Here is a 20162-nt window from a genome sequence, read left to right as displayed (position 1 = left end):
GTCAGGGTGTCTCGCTGACTTTAACAGGCTCCTGCTTGAGTGTGCACACAATTGTTAGTATCTTTGTGCCAGATTCATAAGTTTCCACGCTTGCAACTTTTCAGGTCCCCATGGACAGTCATAAGTGTTCCAGTTCTTGAAGAAAGTCGGCCTCCCAATGCTCCAGGAACAAATGCTGTGCTGTTGTCTTTACGTCCATGGTGTCGGATACGAAGCTTCCTCACAAATCAACAGAGGCGACTTTTCCTTGCCTGCCAATAAAGTCGTTCGCTTACATAAGTCATGGTTTTGGAAATAAGACCACAGTCGGATTGTATAACCGCATAAATAAGACAGAAAGAACAGAGACTCTCCCAGAAAGAACGGTCAAGAAAGAGCTTTTTGAGTTTCAACATTGCAACGGAACCTTCGAAGCAGCACTTACAGGATGATTATCAGGGTTTATTGTGCAGTCGAGATATAGAAAATGAAATTGAATTGAATCCATTTTATGATATGATGCCTGTCATAAAAATTACATTATCAACTAATCTCATCATCATATCGATTTACGTATCTCGATCATTTTTGTACCTCAAACAGAGTCCAATAGCAATTTTATTCATGGTTTAAGGTTGTGTGGTTTTATTTTGTTTTTTTCTTTTTTTTAGGATATAAAAATATCTATGTATAATATCTATAAATATCTATAATACATTATAAGGCATTATGATGCATAGGCCCCCGTAGGGCAGTAAAAGCATAGTTATGAGCACTAACCAAGAGTCATGTCATTACTCATTATGACTCCAATGCCTATAATGCATTATGAATATATTAATTAATGCCTCACAGCATGCCTGTAGTTATAAGCAATCATAAACACTCATCATAACATTTTATGATGCATTACAATAGTGATTATGTTGTGTTATAAAATGATTTAAAACACTGTGAGTCTTACAAACAGAGTGAGTGAGCAGCAGTTCTTGTGTGGTAGTGTGTTATGATACTTGAAGTCATTATAAGATACTTTATAACGTATTCTGATCATTGTTATGAAGCCTGCTGAGTGTTTATGATTACTTATAACTACAGGCTAACTATAAAGCCTCATACGTATGTTTATAATGCATTGTAGAACTTGGCGGAATACTTTGTGATTGGTTATTGTTAAAAAGCATTATGATAATCAGTGACACCTTATGAGTTTGCTCATAATGCATTAAAGACATGCGTTTTATAGCTTTTGATAGTAATTACTTCCAGGACAAAACATCATCATCGATAAAAGTAGTCATCGTGACAGGCCGAGGGAAACCCTTATAAAAAAGCTAAAGCTAATTTGGCACTGATACATGGCAGTATTGGTCAGCAGACAAAAACCATGAAAAAATGCTCAGTGCTGCACGTTCCTTCGTCTCAAAGTTGAATATACTTCATTTTACGTCTGCGTCACCTTTGCTCAACTGTTTTGTGACCTCTTGAGGCTGATGCATGTGATGATTCACCCACATTACGAACCCCCCCTTTCCGCCCCAGTTTGCGTGTATGCCTTACCTTGCACTCTATATGTGTCAAACCCGGTTGTGAAGGCGCCACCTCAGAGCTTGTATTTACGTTGTGTGGGACAGGATGTCGGGTCTCTCTCTCCAGCACACGCACACACGATACACTTTGTGATTTCTCAGTCTGAACAACTCAGCGTGCAGCTTTTCTGAGAAGCCATGCTGTGCAGCTCTTCGCGTTGCCCTCGTCATGCGGTGCAACCGAATCGTGTGTTCATACTACTTGAGAGATTTCATCAGCGGGGTGACGCATACTCATTCTCTTCCTCCTGTCAAACCTCCCTTCACCTCCTCCTCCTCCTCCCTCCAGGTTCTTTTCCCCTTCCTCTTATATTTTCACTTCTTCTGCCGCCCTCTCTCCACCTTTCTTCTCTTAGCCTTCTCCATCTTTACATGAATTCCCTAATTGCCTACACTTCCTTTCTGCTCCCTTTTCTTTTCCCCTAAATCAACTGGATTTACATTCGCCCGACTCTTCAGTACTCACCCCTTGTTATTTTGAGTGAATGCTTCTAGTGTCACCGGTGTGTGTGTGCGTGTGTGTGTGTGTGTGTGCGTGTGTGTGTGTGTGTGTGTGTGTGTGTGTGTGTGTATATACATGCAGACAAGAGAATAGAGAGAGGGATTAGAGGAGATGAATAGCTCTTTGACGTTTGTTATGACTGAGCTGCAGACGACTCAGCCATGTTTGCCTGATAACAGTAGGACCGTGCACTGCCAGGGCCTTGGTGTGTGTCCGTCCCCATCTTCTCAATGACTCATTCAGAAAGGACAGAGAAATAAAAGCAGGGAGAGAGAGAGAGAGAGAGAACACAGAGAGAGAAAAAATAAATCTGAGCCTGTCACTGTCACTAGTGACACTGTCTCCAGCTGAATCCCCCCACTGTTTGAACTCTGCGTGATGCTGCACAGTGATCTCAGTGGTGTGTGAGCGCAGGAAATTCTTTTTTTTTCTTTTCTTCCCTCCCTGAAATACATGTAGCTTCTTCAGTTGCTGTTGCTTGTATCAGAGGACAAAAAAAGTCTGTTTGGTCCAGGTAGGAAAACTGGATGGAGAGAAAGTATGTGTCAGTATGTCAGTGTTTGTGAGAGGTCACATGAGAGGAGGAGAGAGAGAGGTCCCCGGGGCTCCATGCATTGTGCCAACGTACGTTTACAATAGCCCTCTTTGGGGAGGCTTCACAGCCAGTGAACTGCTCCATTCAGACTTAGCTGACTGGGCTTTGCCTCACTGGAGCTTAACTTTTATCCTCTCTCTCTCTCTCTCTTTCTCTTTCTCTAAAGCTCTCCATCCAGCCTCACCCCGCACCTTAATGGACACCATGTCCACTGGTCCATCCAGACTCTTTCCACGGGCCCCAAGGGAGGGGGTGACTGGGAGGGAGGGGAGGGGGGAGGGGGGGTCCACTTCACATACTGGACTAAGAATAGTTCTCTGCGAGTGAATTGCAGTGTTGTGTCTCTCCCTCACTCTGCATTCCTGAGTAGGAGGCCTGAATGTGCTACAGCCATTACCGTCCGACCCCCATGCCCTGCTGCCCTCGCCCTGTTGTATCTTCGCGCGCACACACACACACACACACACACACACACACACACACACACACACACACACACACACACACACACACATACACACACGCACACTCCAATACACACTGTGTGGCAGTCATACGTGATGTGGACTTTCCCTCATTAACACTGGCTGGACTGGGTGAGACATAGAGAAGACAGGAGTGATCTAATTAAGCAACAAATTGGCCGGATGTAAAGAAAATGTGTCTACATTCTAAATGTGTGCCGTGTTTTTTTTTTTTTTACACGGTTGAAATCCTCTAAGATCTTTTTGTTCTGCCTGTCTGACCGTCTCCCCCGCCAGCTTTGATCAAACCCGGCTGACGCGCCAATAATCCCGTCTGACGGGGTCTTTCCTCTCTGCCCCGGTGTCAAAAAAAGTAAAACCGAAAGAGACGGTAACAGAAAGCCATTATAAAAATTTCACCACCAGTTATCCACATCCATCCACGCACACTCACAGTGTTATGTCTGCCTCCCTGTTAGAAATAGAACAGAGAGTTTTTTACTTACAGATAATGTGTTGTCTTGAGTAACGGGGCACAAGAAGACAAAGCTGGCATAACAGGCCAGAGCACGAGATAACCGACTGAGGAGAAGTCCATAGTTTCAAGAAACACACTGACACACTATTGTTGTTTTTTCCCAGAGAATAAACTGAATTTATCACATCACAAATGTTAGGAATCTGTCCTTAACTTACAGTCCTTAAATACAGTATTAAATAAACGTGCCTTTTAATACCTTAAAAGGACGTTGCAATATTTTAGGCTATATCGCGATTTAGAAGATATATATCGATATTTTGAAAAATTATGAAAGCTATTCATATGCCGGCAACTAATAGTTCCAACACTATTTTTGACCTAACCTCGAAATCAATACTGTGATAACTATTATATGGATACGGTCACAAAACATTAACACAATAAGATTTTTGATAAATAATCAGCAGTAAGTAATAATCAGCCTGATAAGTTCAGAAAATTACATCATTTTACTGTACTAGAGCCTTTAAAACCAAGAGAAAACACCATATGCCATATTTCAGCATAATGATATCCAAAATGCAAGACGCTGTATAGTTTCATATAACAATAATGATATATTAATATGAATTGCCCAGGCCTAGTGTATAGTCAGTGTAATGAACTCACTGCTTTGTTTCATACAGTACAGATGGATTCGTCTCAGAGATACCGGTTCCACTCATCGCTATTCATGCTGACTGACACAAAGCGGTGTCTCGTCGACACGCATCCCACAGGAAACATCGCCCCGAGCCAAAGCGCTCCTTAAGTGAAGGTAGTTAAGGTGAAGAAACAATACTCGGATTCATGATCCTCTGTCATGCTTGTGGATGCTGATTTTAGGGGGCGGGTGTCTGTCGGTTTTTAGCGTTTTTTTTTTCTCCTTCTCTTTTGGATTTAAAGCCTTTTTCTATGGGCCTGCGCTGGCTCACTGTTTGTCTGCCTCTGTATCTTTCTATGCGCGTACATCAATTTTGTGCACCTCAAATGTCAGCCAAAGAGCTGAAAGCGGATCTGCAAAAGAAATAAGGGAGGGAAAAAAAAAGCACAAAGAGGGAGATGGAGGAGGCTGGAGAGGAATCGAAGAGGCAATGGGGGAGGTGGGAGGGTGGGGGGAAAAGGTAAGAGAGGATCATACATATGAAAACGCACGAGGAAAAGTGTTCAGAGCCAGCTGCGTCCTCGGTCTAAACTGGGACCTCTGGGAGAAGGGAGCTGTGCTGAGTGGGCGTCTGGTAGATAGTTAGCGCTGGTGTGGAGGTTACACAGAGGTCACATGTAGGCTTTGTGTAGGTGTCATACGTAGGCGTCATCGCTGAATGATTTATTGCGAAACAGACATTCTACTGGGCTTTTTCTTTACTCTGAGGGTGCAGACTGGGGGTTGGCATGAAGTCTTGTGATTCATTTTTCTTCGCTCGCGGCCCACTGTTCACAAGCATAGTAGCTCGTGGCATCTATTGTGCCGGTATGTGTTTCTGGCATGTCTGCATGAGAGTAAATATTGGCTCGGGCCTGACTGAGGATGAATATGGCAGGTTCAGAGCGAGGACACATTTTTCAAGCTGAGAGAGCTACAGGAAACAGAAATCATTAGGGGTAATTGCTTAAGGAGCAGTCGCGGTTTCCGAGTGTCAGGGGCACAAACGGGAAGTAAGAGGAGATTTTGGGGTATTTCAGAGTTTGACTTGGCCGGTGTGAAGGGAGTCGGTGAACTGTCTTATTGGTTGGAGACTCTCTTACCTGGACAGGAAGCAGGAGAGGCCGAGCAGCTGTGTAAATGGTTCGGATAAGATCACAGAGAAAACAATGGATACATGGCCACGCTGAGGGGAGCGACTGCCGTACCGGGCTGGTATTTATTATGTTCCTGCAGAACTTTTTCCAGTAATATCAGGATTAAAAGAACAGATTAATAGGGGTGAAATCCTCCTTCCTCTGCAGTGAGGGTCCTCTTTCTGTTTCTAATGAATGTTCTCTCAATCCTGGACGGAAAAAAAATCCAGATTTGCTCCGCTCACTGTTATTACCTTCAACTTTTCCCTGTGTTTCTCATTTAAACCATCAATAACATCAAATCACGGCAGGGACTCACATTTACTCACAAGTACCACATGGACCAAAGAAAGCTTCACTTCCACGTGAATCTGCAGATTGATGGGTATTATCACAAAATATTTATTGCAGAGCGCATAAGAAGCCGGTGATCTCAGCCGTCAGGCGTGGACGGCTGAGGCCCCCCGATACGGGACAGCGGAGGAGGAGGAAAGGGGGGAGGGAGGGGAAAACAGCAGGGAGATGTGGAGAGATGCCACGTGGGAGAATGAATTAATGAGACACCAGCTCTGTGACAGTACAGTAGCCGTGTGTGTTTTCTGCTGCTGCATGGCTGCTAAATGATTCCAGTCTTCTCATTTTCCAGATTTTTTTCTGCTATGATGCATTTTTATGGATGTAACGAGTCCATGAGTGAATGATGAAAAAAAAAAAGGAACAAGCAGGTATAAGAGGTGGTTTTATTTCACTAAGTCCAAGCTAAAGGGAGCGTTTCACAGGGAAGATCAAGGAACAATAACGTCCCTGCAGCGCGGTGATGTCTGGCTTGTGTCCCAAGGGTTTCTCACGGTGTCTCACAGTGAATGTGGGTCACCTCACTGGAACAAAGATCCCCTCCACCAGCATCATGAAAATAATATACTTCTGTAAAATAAAAAGTTTAGGGGAAAACGGTGGTGCCCAAAACAGCTTGGGTGCTGTAAATCCATTTTGCATTTCCACTGAATCGTTGTAAAATGTAGAAATGCAGTAAAGAAATGAGCTGAGCAGGTCTTCAGTGGGTGTGTCAGATGGATGGGCAGGAGAAAAGATGAAGTTGATTGTCATCGGGGGTGAATTTAAAGAGGGACGTGAGTCTTTGAAGAAATAAATGGAAATTTTTAACAATGCCCCCCCCCCCTTTCCAGGCAGTTGTTTCTCACCAACTTCCTCTCTCCACCTCATCTCCCCTCTCTTGGTCCCTCCCCCAACACCCCTCCAGCCTCGGGACTTTACTTCTCAGTTAAAGACATTTTAATAGCTTCCTTTTCTAAACAAACCAGCTGCCAGAGGAGCAGATAGTATCTCTGACACAGAGCGCCTCCTGGAGGTCTCTCGTTAGAGACGTGGCAGTGAGAGCAGCTGCTGCACAGAGGTGTGGAGACGGGCACAGAGGCACTCTCTCGTCCACACCGCCTGCTGTGTTGAAGTCTCGGCACTAGATGGCATTGGCAGAGTGCTGTGGCTCTGAACTCGGCTCTTCCTGTTCCCTCCTCCAGGAGAGAGCTCGACTCGGAGCCAGATGAATCTGTGTCAGACATTCCACACCGTCCGTCTTCAGGTTCACTGCAGGATTTTGTTATCTCAAGGCCGGACAAGTCGAGCATATTTAGAATTAGATCAATGATTAGGGTTCATATTGGCGATTGCTTTCTCACATATCACGTATTTCTGTAGTGTTTGCAGTAGGAGGGTGATGTGGTGCATCTAATTTCCCCATCAACAAGTAAAAAGAGCAAGCGTGTGTCACATGACAGGCAGGTATCGGCAGATATATGCAGTGAAATGGAGACAGACGAGTAACAAAGTGAAAGAAGAAGCTCTGGGGGAGCAACAGAATCAAGACCGAAATGAGTCAGGAGCAAGAAAACCCCTGAAGTTTCAATTAAAATGTTGTGATGTTTTGTCAAATGTTGTTTGAACCAAAAAAAACTCTTAGATCCTTTCTTTTGAGCTCTGTTGGACTCAAAAAAAAAAAAAAAGAAAAAAAGCACACAAAAAACTCCACAGAAACATCTGACAGGTACATTATCAGTGGATCTTTGTTGAATTATTGTCTCTGATCAGTTATCAGAGAGTCATTTTGTGGTGAATCATGCAGAAATAGATTTCTTGAGCGCCTCAGTGCATCAGGTGAAAAACTGGCTCTAAAACGTCTTCCTGTTCTGTGCAAGAGACGACGTGCTGTGGTGTTGCATCTGCAGACTGAGGGTTTACTGAGCAGCACGTCAGGAATAGTTTGAGACAATTCTAACCTTACTGTCGACTCAAAGAATAGCACAGTAATCACTTTCTACTACGACAACTTTCTCTACTGTAACCACCAGTCCTCTTAACAGCAGTTGCAGAAAACAGATAAATGATCCTTATCTAAAAGTTTGTCACAGTTTGTCTTCAGCTGCCTCATGTCTTCGAATCCTTACTTTTCAGTACAGCCGGTGAACTTCTCCGCAGCACATCAGAGAGAAACACTGTATGTGTGCGTTGCTGTGTGAGAATAGGGGGAGAGAAGTGCAGCCAGAAAAGAGGTTGACCCCGTGTCCCCCTGCGAGCGCTGGGGGCCAGGCCGTAGTCTGCTTGAGAACCCTGCCCCCCCCTTGAGTGACAGCATCCTTCCTGTTGTGGTCACCATGGGAACAGGAGAGTGTTTTCCCAAGTAAACTCAGTGGAGCTCTGCGCCACATCAAACACCCGCTGCCATGAGTCAGCCTCCCGCTCTACAGGGAGCCTAACTATAGCAGAGCTAACTGCTTACAAGGCAGTGTGCAGGAGCTTTAATGGACTGTGGTTTCCTACTTGGCCTAGTTGGCCGAGGTATTTGAAGTCAGTAAAATGGCCCGTGTTTGTCTTTTGTCTAAATAGTTAACCTGTATGCATATGGAGTGTTCACACACACACATCAAACTCCTGCAAAGTGGTGAACATGCTCGCTCGCTTTGTCACCTTCTGCGTTGTTCAGCGGAGGAACAGTTCCTGGAACAGGAGGATTATAGAGACTGAGGTTCTACAGCTGGAAAACATTAACTCCACAAATGATGGCGGCCCACTGCCCTGTACGCCCCGATGATGTCATCCTTTACAGAGGTTCAGACTTACACGCCGCTTAACCCTGGTCACACACAGAAGCACAGGGAGGACACATAGTCAGGCTATGCAAAGCTTGATTTTAAAGGTCCATCCGATTCTTCATATCCTAGAAATCAACTAATGCGTACTTTTTTTTCCAGTTTGGGAAAACCTAGAAAATATATTTGCCTGGAATAGTTGGTGTGTAACTGCTATGTCCTCAAACCTTAAACAACCTTAAACTAACAGCTTATAAATCATGTTGGTGGTTCAGCGTCTTGTAATATGGTGAATGGTGTCTCCGGCCCCCCATCACTTGTTTCTGCACTATGTAACTTCAGTGAGAGGTTAGGATCACAACGTTGCACACATGTTTAGTTCAAAGTAGAAGTTTTTAACACGTAGCATTTTCATGACGTAGTGAGTTTTGTTTGTAGTCAGCGCCCACATTATTTCTAACAAACTGTTACACACCTAAGATTTGTATTTACCACAGTATTGCACACAATGCCAATTTTTAGATAATGTTGTGCTAACATTAAATATACAATATAAATCATTAATCACATCGGTATAAATCATATTAATCATCATCATAAATGAAGCAGCAATAACCAGCAAACATGAAAATGCTGCTAACATGTGAATACAAGAGTAAAAATAATGATTAGATACTTTAGAACTTCAAATAAAGTATTTTTATATTGTGGTATTGCTAAGTAAAGGATTGAAATATCTCCTTGTCCACTCTTGTCTTCGAAATTGATTAATGGATCTTGATAATCTAGTAATCAGAGTTTCTTTACTCCTCTTTAACAGCAAACTGAATATCTTGGGGTTGTGGACAAAACAAGACATGTGAGGACATCGTGTTGGGCTTTTTGGGAAACAGTGATTTTTATAAAACCTTGGTAGACCAAACAACTAAATGATTCATCAAGAAAATAACTGACAGATGATTGGACAATGAAATATAATCTTTAGTTGAAGTCCCCTAATTGATGTAGCTGAACAAATATGGACAATAAAATACCTCATCATCAATTATCTATTGTCTGTTTACCAATGGTATCAAATGGTTGTGTAACCATTGTATCATTTCCTCATTCTTTCTCCAGAAGTCAGTCAAAAGTATCAGGTTCTTCCCAAGTGTATCAAATTAACACTTTATTCTTCTCTCGTTTCCTCAAACAAAGAACACCATTTATACCGCCCACAGAACTTCTAACAAATAACATCTATGTATGTATGTATCTAGAAAAGCATTTCAGAAGATACTGTCATAGTGTTTGGCTTTTATTATGCGTCCAAGGGAGTTCAGAAATTGGATTTTCGAGTTACAGATGATACTAACAGCCGATTCTTCTGTCTCACCGTGTGCGGTGTGGTAGGTGTTTGTGGTTTGGTCCAGATATGTGACACTAACCTTGTAGAGTTTTGTTCTCCCATTTCATCGTGTAATTTATTTATTCTTCTAACCGACTCTAACTCGACGATGAGTGTCCTGGGAGCCGGAGCCGCTTCACACCGCATCCTCTGCGTGTCTGTGTCTCCTCCAACCACAGAGGGTGTGTCAGTTTCCTCATTCTGCTCCGTGGAAGAGCGAGGTCCTCATCACTTATTCAACGCTCTGCACCTCCTCCGCTGAAAGTCGCCTCGGGTGTTTCGCTTGAAATTCATCTCTCACACCTCTGCCTCTGTTTTTAAAAAGGGAGGTGAAGTGAAACAATTACAAGAAGGGCTCCGACAAAACAAATAAATGCAGAGAAGACGAAAGCGGTTGTAGCTTCCCCTCAATTAACCTCCTGCACTGTCTCTGCATTAAGTCTGCAGTGTTTCCTTAGGGGTAACGTCCAAAGAATTTATGATTTAATTAGCTAAAATCAAGTACAGTACATAATATATTAACTGATTAATGGATTAATAATAATAATAATAATAATGATAATAATAATAATAATAATAATAATAATAATAATAATAATAATAATAATAATAATAGAAATTATAATACTTTTTTTTATGGCGCCTTTCATGGCATTTGATGTAAGGTCGCCTTACATCAAGTAAAACAATCAATAACCAACAAGCATTAATAAAAACAGCAGCATAGTCAATAATAAAAACATTTGATAGGGCAGAGCTAAGTAAAAAGTTAAGATCGACATTTAGAAAGAAACATAAGGTGCAGTTAATGCATTTAGAGTGAGTAGGCTAGTTTAAAAAGATGTGTTTTAAGAGCAGTTTAAGTTTTGTAATGGAGTCCAGTAAACAGATGTGAGGCGGGAGAGAGTTCCAGAGTTTGGGTGCAGCATGGGAGAAGGCCCTGGCACCCATTGTGCTGAGTTTGATGACTGCAAACCTGCTGATGAAGATCGCAGGGGGCGAGAGGAGGTGCAGGTTGGAAGCAGAGATAAGGAGGGGATAGAATATGCAGGGCTTTGAATGTTAATAGTAAGATTTTAAAGGTAATCTGTTGTGACACAGGGAGCCAGTGTAGTTGAATCAGCAGGGGAGTGACATGTTCAATGGACTTTGAACGTGTAATAATCCGTGCCGCAGAGTTCTGGATGAGTTGTAGTTGATGGATGAGTTTGTTGGGGATGCCTGCCAGGATTGCATTGCAGTAGTCAATGCGTGATGTGACCAGAGTGTTGGCTAGGACTTCTGTGGAGTGATGTGTTAATGCAGGTGTAGTCTGGAGATGATTTGTAGATGGAAAAAGGCAATCCGGGAGACGTTGTTGATATGACTGGAGAAAGAGAGGGTACTGTCAAGAAAAACAGTAATTTTTGAGAGTGTGGTTTTAGTGCCAATGAGGATTAGTAGTCAGCTATGAATGTATCGACAACTCTTTTGATAATCGGTTAATTGGTTTGAGTCTTTTATTTTTTAAGAGTCAAAATTCTTTGATTCCAGCTTCTAAAATCTGAATATTTTCTGCTTTCTTTACTCCTCTATGACAGCCATCTGAATAAGACACATCAATTAAAAGAATAATAAGCAGATTAATTGACATCAGCCAATGTTGAAGAAATACTCCAAAGAAAAATATGTTTCCATCTACTCTTTTTATGCAATTTTGGCATTTGTGCATAAAAACTACATCTTGCTGAAGAATTTTACTTAGCTGAGGTGTAAATCTTGGCGTATTTGTAAAGGGAGGATGCCGTAAAGGTTGAAACTGATTTTTTTCAATATGCAGTAACAGGACCTGCTCCTGCTTTCTCTCCTTCTTGTTTTATATACATCAGTGTAGGAACAACTTCAGTGTATCACTGCTTGCCACTGTCACATACTTCTGTCAGTTACACAGTAAGGACCCAAACGCAAGACACACAGGTGGGCAGGTAGCATAAAACAGGCAAGCTTTGGTAAGAAGCTGATGTCCTAAGTATGAAATCCAATGTCTAAAAAAAAAAAAAAAAAAAAATCCAAAAGGCAGGTAACAAAAGACAGGCAAAGGCAAGTCCAGGGGATAAATAGAGGACAGAGGACAAACCAGAAGCCATGTGGGCCAGCAGGGTACACCGGACGAAAAACAGACGAAAACACAGGCTTAAATATGAACTAAGCTAACGAGGGGGATGAGGTGCAGGCTGAGAGTTACTGGGAACAGGGCAGTGCTAACGAAGCTGATATGAGACAAGCGTGGGGGGGAAAAGCAGGCTGAGGAGGAGCACAGCAACACGGGAGGGAAACACTGGGTGAGCAGGAAGTAGAAAGGGACAAGAGGCTACATCTACAAAATAAAACAGGAAATCAACAAACCAAGAAACCAGTATGACAGACTAATAAGATGACGCTGTGATTAAGTGCACGCACACAAATTGTTGGCCGAGCATTTTTCTTATTTTGCCCAGTGATGTACATTTTTAAAGCATCACATGTCTGCATCTGCCAGTGGACCATCACAATACCAGTAGGCATGATAATATGTTAATTCCACCATAGGAGAGACTTGATGTGCTCTGCAATTATGTGGAAAGAAATAAGCGCTTATATCAGCATCAGCTTTGGCAACAGGCAAGAATGAGTTGGAAAATTTCAGCGTATCAGATATTGGCAAACAAAAATATTGTGCACCCCTACTCGTAATGATTGGTTTAAGCTTTGCCAAACATTTGGACAGGAACGAACTTACAGCAGCCAGCATGGGTGATATAATCCGTGTTTGAAAACAGTGTGAAGGCAGGCAGAGTGAATGAGAGTTACAACTCCAGGCTAGCTGTGTAACACGGGGACTTTGCTGGCATCTACAGGGCACGAGTGTGTGGGCACGTTAGCATGACAGGACCATTGTGGAGGCCTGGCGTACAAACAAAGCCCATCTCTGTGACTTCTGTATTTTTTAAATGCTGCTATCAGGCATGTTGCACTGAAGAGGCCTCAGTGAGAGGCTGGCGGTTTCAGAGGCAGCGAGGAGGGTGATGGTGGTGGGTGCGGTTTCTCTTTTTCTCCACTTTGTTCGTTGCTCTGGACATATGCACTGTCATCTCCTAATGAGTGGGGCGCATTAATATTTGTATACTGTGTGGGAGCGGAATAGCAATTCCGCGTGTGCGTGTTTTTGCGTGCCTGTGTGCGTTGTGCTGTTTATATTTAGCTATGTGAAGCATTATAATAATGAGCGTTTATGTGGGCGGTGGGCCGCGGTTTCTGTCACTTTGGCATGGACACTAATGACCTTAATCATGACCTAACAACATCACCATGGCTACCTCCTACTCTCTGCTGGGAGCTGAGCGTGTGCCTATACATTATGTGTCACCTGATTACAGATCTGCTGACTGCCTTTGCAAACAACGCATGCATAGAGCTAAATTGTAATGTATCACAGGTCAAATGTGTAAAATATAACCCCAAGTGACCTTTTGTGTGGGTAACTAGCTGTTTACCATTTCAGTGATGCTGAAGATCTGAATTTACAGTATACTCATTACTATGATATTCATGATATGAGGTAATAATACGAACTCAGCCATATTTATTTTGACTAAGTTAAGTTTGTCCCTAGAACTCTGTTTGAAGCTAGAAAGGTAGCAGGGTCCAGCAAATGGAAATTGTGTTTGTTTATTCATTCATAAAAAACAAAGATAGTTTGTTTACTTGGTTTGTTTAGGCATCAAAAAAGAAGTCAGTGATCTTTAAAAACTACATAGTGCACCAACAGTATGCAGATTTGGAGAAGAAAATTCCATCTCAGAATCTTATTATGAGATATTAATGCAAGCTCAGAAATATTTAGTTTTTTCAATAACCAAATTAAAGAAAGCTGTTCTGAATAAACTTAAGGTCCAGTTTCTCCAACAGTTTTGGATGCGGATTTTCCTAAAATTCACTTTTGAAGTCAATGGATGGATGTTGCAACTTCTCTATTGTAATATAGTCAATGCATTATTCAGTCATTTTGAATATTACATCAATGTCTGGAGTTGTTTTAATTTCCTCTTCTTTGTGTCTTGGAGGTTAGTTTGATATTTTGACAATCCATTCAGGGAATATAAAGGCTTAAAGGAAAAGTTTGCTTTGTTTGATGGAGGGATGTCTCAGTCTGTTACATTCAGGTTGTTGTTGCCATCTCCCTCCCCTACCTCCTCGCCTTTAATCAAATTAAACGTTTCTTGCTCCAGTTACTTACAAAGATGGCAAAGAACAGCACCAGAATTCGGCTTCAAAGCGTCCCCTCAGGAACCTTTGGGTGGTATAACTGCTGCTACGTCCATATCTTTCCTCAAATCTGAGGTTTTTGGACGGCCTCTGGCTTAACAAGTACGACTGGCAAGGACGAACATGGGGAATTTCATAATGAGAAGAATCTCAAATTGCTGCGAAACATATGAAAACCATTTTGTTCTCAGTACAGTACATTTATTTCCTTTCGTTTAGCCACACACATTGAACATGGAAGAAGAAAAAAGCGGGACCAGATGTTACGGTGACATGAGAAGGATCAGAGTGGTAAAAGTGATTGTCATGAACTGATGTCATGGAATTTTACACTTAAAAACACTTGTTTTAGAGCGGTGTCCTATTGCCTTGTCTGTGTGCTGAACCAGATTAAGGGCAGTTTCAGGTTAACTCCGACTGTCCTAAAACTCCACATGCACGCCTCATCTGTAAAGCCACCCACTCTCCACTTTCCATCCACTTTCCGTTCAATGGCTCTCTCTCACCACTCCCTCACACGCACTCTGCCAGCCTCCAGTCTGCAACATTTAGCTGAATCTGCTGTAGCGAACACGTGCATCAAAAACATCCTTAACCCTAAAAGCAGCAACAGTGTATTTTACCAAATCAGAGTGTTGCATAGCGGGCTGTGCTTTGCGTCCAGTCTTCACACCGCACAAAACAGAAAAGCAGGAACACAGCCGGCAGAACTCCGACTTGAAAGGGACTGGTGTGACTGGGAGGGAAAATGACGAGGGAGAGTGCTGCAGAATGAAAATCAGAAAAATGATTTAGGTGTGTGTGCGTGTGTGTGCGTGTGTGTGTGTGTGTGTGTGTGTGTGTGTGTGTGTGTGTGTGTGTGTGTGTGTGTGTGTGTGTGTGCAGCAGCTGGTTCTGGTCAGCTGACAGCCACTGCAGACTGTGATTTGTTGGGTGAGCTGGGCTGGGCTGAACCGTGCACAGCTGCAGTCAGTGTGTGTGTGTATGTGAGTGTATGAGGGGAAGAGAGAGAGAGAGAGAGAGAGAGAGAGAGCCATGTAAGACTGCCAGTGTGTAAGCTCAGCAACAGCAACGTTAAGAGCTGCAGACTGGAGTTGAGCAGTGCAGGGAGTAGATACAGAAAGCTTGCAAAACGAGACGAGGGAGGGAAGATTTCGGATGGAGTGTCAGTTCTCCCACTGGGCTTGAACAGAGCACAGCACCACTGGCTGGACCAGGGGGCTGACTGTGACATCAGGACAGACAGTTCAGGAACTTCTCTTCAGGTTACTAAGCTAAACTGCTGGACGGGATCAGCCTGGAGTATTAGTCAAAAGCAGTGGATTATGGGTTGTTCGGCCAGTGTGGTCCTTCTCCTGCGCTCAGTGGGCGGGGCCGACTGCGGTCACATGTGTTCGCGACAGGACCAGATGTCATTGGATGCTGCCACTCCCACCCTAGAGGGTTACACCGCTACCGCCTCACCTCTGACCATCATTGTAATGGTAATCAGCATCTCCAGCTCCCCATTAAATTTCCACCTAATGCATGTGTGGGCAGGTAGAGTGGACTACAGTGTGTGGGCGTGGAGTACTTGTGTGCACATTCGGATGTGAATGGATATATATTTTTGTCCATTTTAATTTGTGATAATTGATGGAGAAGAACACAAAAAAAACTCTGTTTCCATTTAGTTTGAGGCAGCAATTATGAATCGGGCTGAATGAATTAGGAATTTTGGGACTTTGTTTTCTTGTCTCTGCCTTTCCTGGTCAAACTCCGTCATTTTTCCGCCTCTTTCTTTTTCTCTGTTGCTGAGGTTGATGTATGATCATTGATTGGGGCCAGGTTGTGTCCCCTCACAGCTGAGAGGCAGAAAGACGGAAATGGAGGGAGGAGAGCCGGGGAGTGGGGGCGGGGGGGGGGGGGGGGGTCAGACATGAGGAATCTAGTTTCTGTGGGAAAAATCTGCTTTCTCTGCATATGGCCCACAGAGAAGATGATAAATATAGCTGTTCAGACAGAACCATGAAGAAGATGGTGGATGAGAGTTGTTCTACTGAGTGTGTGAATGAATCAATGAACGGATGAAAGAATGAAGGGCTAGATGAAAGAATCGATGAATGAATTGCGGAAAAGAACATGCGTGTTTCTCCTGACGTTTCTTCTCAGTACAGTGCAGCATGTCTGACATCTGTTTGGTATCTGTATCCGTTACTGTCGGCCAGATTTTTTTTTTTTTTATTCCCAGCAGAAAGACCCTGGTTTCTGTGAGCCTAGTGGAAAAAATGTTAGAGTTTTGGCAGAGGGAGATCTTTACAGTCGCCTTTTCTGTTTCCCCTTTCTTTCTTTCCTTCCATAAAACACGTCTTCTGGTGCCCGCTTTTCTGGGCTCTATGGCAAACTAGAATCACGATAGTTTACACAGCAAAGCCATATTTTCCTGCTGATTATGTAAGAGGATGTGCAGATATATTCAGGCCTGGAAGCTCCAGAAACTAGTGCATTAACTCTACTCTCAACTGTTTTGCTGATCTTATTAGCATGACATTTTTCCATGTCAGACTAACAGATTCATAGGCAATACAAGATTTCCTCACTTTTTCAGGCTTCCAAAAAGCAATCATGTCAGGAGTAGTTTTCTACCTTAAATTATGAAGTCAGGAAGATGACAGCACTGCTGTCAAAAACAGCTGGTTGCTGCAGCACAATTTCATGCTTGAAGACAGCGATCTAATGCTTGACTCATTAGCGGTGATTTACGCAGGTTTCCTGGAAAGATTTGTCATAGTTAGGTTACAAAACATCTTGTGAAATGTGCCTTCCATGGGGAAACTCATGCAGGGAGTCACGTTTCTGGGCAAAAGTAAAATCAAGTGAAAAAGTACAGCTGTGTGTCATCTGCATAGAAGTGAAACTTGTGTATGATATCATCAAGCCTAACCACAGAAATAGAGAATGGTGAAGGGCAAAGTGTGAAGCACTGGGGAACTCCAAAGGTCTATTTTGAAGATACAAATGTTACCAAAATTGTCCGCTAGAAAGTTATTTATAGGGGCACTGTTCAGTTGGTAGAGCTGGGCGCCCTTTGCCGCGTGTCACTCCCCCTCTCTCTCATCCTTTCTGTCATATCTTCAGCTGTTCTGTCAATAAAGCCGATAAAAGGCCAAAAAAATATACAAAAAAAAAAAAAGATTAAGTTATTTATATCATAATGACATATCCTAACTATGATCAGGAAATGTCTTGAAAAGTTAATTTGTGGCCATGAAACTCTGAATCATAAATCATTGAGAAAAGATGTTGGGTCTGTTTTCTTTTTCAGAGAACCTTGATTGATTTTCTTGGGAAGATGTTTTACTCTCGCCAGGTTGGAAGAAATTTAAAGTCAAATTGAATCATGCATTGCAGCAAACAGTGACACCCCTAATAAATCCTTTTTATGATAGACAATCAAACTTGCTCCTGATGTGCAGTTGGCACCTTGTGCGGCCGCCATCAGTAAGGGTCCTGCGATGAGCTGGCGACTCATCCAGGGTGTACCCTGGCCTTCGCCCACAGAGTTCACTGCATTTGGCACTAGTAATCCCGCGACAACTTGAAAAAGGGGGATAAAAGCGGTAACATCCCCGCGACCCTCATGGAAAAAGCGGAAGAAAACAAAAAACGAAACAAAACAATCAAACAGAAGCAAAACAATCAACAATAATATACACATACTATGATAGGGTCTAACACTTACAGCTTACTGTAAGTCGTTGTCCCCTGGCTGTCAGACATGCAGTACTCCCCCCTTTACCTCCCTCCATCTCTGCCTCCAAGCTTGACCCTGTGTCTGTCCCTCTGTCACCCTGTCACTGACACCGTGGTCAAGGGACAGAATCCAAATCCTCCAGCCTCGCTTTGGACACTGTCAATCCTCTTTCGGTGTTGACCTCTTGAGTTTATTGGTTATGTAATTGGTTGTTGACAAGAAGTGGGATTTTTGGAACATTATTTGTCCAGTCACTGCGGTGCGAGGGCTGCTTATGGACGGCAGAATCACCCTCACACAGTGTGTGTGGACGGCCACCACAAAAACAGTGTAGTGTGTTAGTTTTGGAAGAAGGCAAGACAGCTTGAAAACGCTTACTCAACACGTCAAATTGAGGAGAGAACACTGGTCTTCATCAGAGGAGCAAGTTTTCTTAGAAGTATGAATCCTCCCGATAGTCCCACTGTGTCTTTTCCCAAAGCCTGTACTGCTCTAATGATGTAAAGCAGATGGCTTACGTCTGGTTTCTTCCCCTCTCTGCTGTCTCAGCTGTCTCTGTCCCCCTCTCTCCCCCTTTGTCTCTCTCTCTCTTCCTCCCTATCAATCTTTCACACTTGTTCTCTTCTTCCACACTCCCCCCTCTGTGTGTCTTGGTCACACTTTCCTCACATCTCTCCCTAAGCAGAAAGATAAGCCCTTATATCAGTGCTTGAGAATGACGCAGACCAGCTTGTGTGCACAATGCAAAGAGGTGAACCCAGTGATTCCTCTCCATCTTTGTCTTAATCATTTCCAAACTTTAAGGTTCATGATGCTTCTCTTTCTGACTCAGAACTCCCCGCTCCTCTTCTTCTGTTCTCACTTTCTTGTTCACAGCTATGCTGGAGCAAAGCCACCGGTCTAGCGCTCTATTTATGCCCTCCACACAGCTGTAGTTTACCAACATCAACACCCACTCCATCTCACCCCTGCTAGGAGGGATGGAGAGAGGGAGAGAAAACAGAGAGAGGGACATGTTAAAAGGGATGTTTAATAGGGGTGAGAACAAGGGGGAGCAGGGAAGAGACGGAGAGAGAGAATCAAAGCATGAAGAAATAAAGGAGTGCACTGCTGAGGATGTTTGATGACATGAGGAAGCGATAGGAGGGGATGAGAGGGACGGCTGGAGGGATGGAGCCAGCTGAGGCAGCTGTTGCAGAACAGAGGACGGATGGAGAGAGGGAGAGAGCAAAAGAGTGAAAGAAGAGGAGGTTGCTGCTGACGTTAAATGGGCTTGAAGGAGTGCAGTGCTGAGAGCGTAATTATGATTCACTGTTTCACATGCACAACATCAAAGACTTATTAATGGTTATTAAATTAAGGAAAACATGCAGCAGATTAAGATTAATGCTTTACTTAGGAATGTCTTCTGCTTGTTGTTTCACCCTCTCTTGAACATACCGCCATAACAAGATGGTTGCACAAAATGAGACGGATATCAGTCCTTTGCATTTCACACATTTGCATTTGACATCAAGCGGAAAACCATTTTTTTTTTTTGCACTTAAACCTCAAAATTGGCTGAGACTTGGCAGTGCTTGACCAAAACCAACTGCCATTAACTGACACGAGCTTCACGTAATACAGCGGGTACCACAAAAACAGGAGAGTGTGAAGAGCAGTGAGCAGCCCCAGATTTGTACGAATTACCGGGAAATATCTACTCGAATAAAGCACATATGTGTCAAAGGCTCAGTACAAACAATTTATAGAAAAAAATAAAATTTGGAATTCTTTGATCAGAGATTTTATTCAACCAAGTCTTTCCACAAACTCCGTCCCGTATACTCCAGATACTCTGACTTTGCAGAGCTTGGCCGAAACCAACTGACATGAGCTCCACATATTACAGCATGCACCACGACAACAGGAGAGTGTGACAAGGCGAAGTAAATTGACCCTTTTATTGCAGAATGACACAGTGCATTGATTCGTCGGTGCCATTTAAGCCATCATTGCTCCCAAAAAAAACACCATGTTTGAAGAGTTAACAGCAGGTATGCGAGTTTGTTGTATCATCAGGAGTTGTTTCCTCTTGTTCAGATCTCTGTTCTGCTCTGAGGTTTCATCTTGGGGGAAGTGAATGTCTGTGTGTGCGCAGATAAACACAGATGCAAATATCATCGTGTATTTATGTTATGTTTTTTTTTTATTTCACATATCAGCGAAAACCTGTGTATGTTTTTT

At 43.1% G+C, this 20162-nt stretch overlaps 1 protein-coding gene across 13 annotated transcripts in view; it reads left to right on the top strand.

Annotated features, from left to right (window-relative positions):
• dock10 (dedicator of cytokinesis 10) overlaps positions 1 to 20162 on the top strand; it is a 68196-nt gene that overhangs the window by 9016 nt on the left and 39018 nt on the right. For 4 of the 13 annotated variants that reach the window (XM_030391408.1, XM_030391475.1, XM_030391381.1 and 1 more), the window contains exon 1: positions 15203 to 15687. The exons of 1 other annotated variant lie outside the window; for it this stretch is intronic. In XM_030391408.1, coding sequence (XP_030247268.1) covers positions 15529 to 15687 — 159 coding nt within the window. In that variant the 5' untranslated portion in view covers positions 15203 to 15528. Of the gene's footprint in view, positions 1 to 15201; positions 15688 to 20162 lie in introns of those variants that run through there. 8 more of the 13 variants (XM_030391398.1, XM_030391389.1, XM_030391418.1 and 5 more) reach the window with 6 other exon arrangements.

Source organism: Sparus aurata, chromosome 2 (assembly GCF_900880675.1).
Source record: "Sparus aurata chromosome 2, fSpaAur1.1, whole genome shotgun sequence".
Lineage (NCBI taxonomy): Eukaryota > Metazoa > Chordata > Actinopteri > Spariformes > Sparidae > Sparus > Sparus aurata.
Note: the sequence above shows the minus strand (reverse complement) of the source record. Positions and strands in the feature narration are given on the sequence as shown.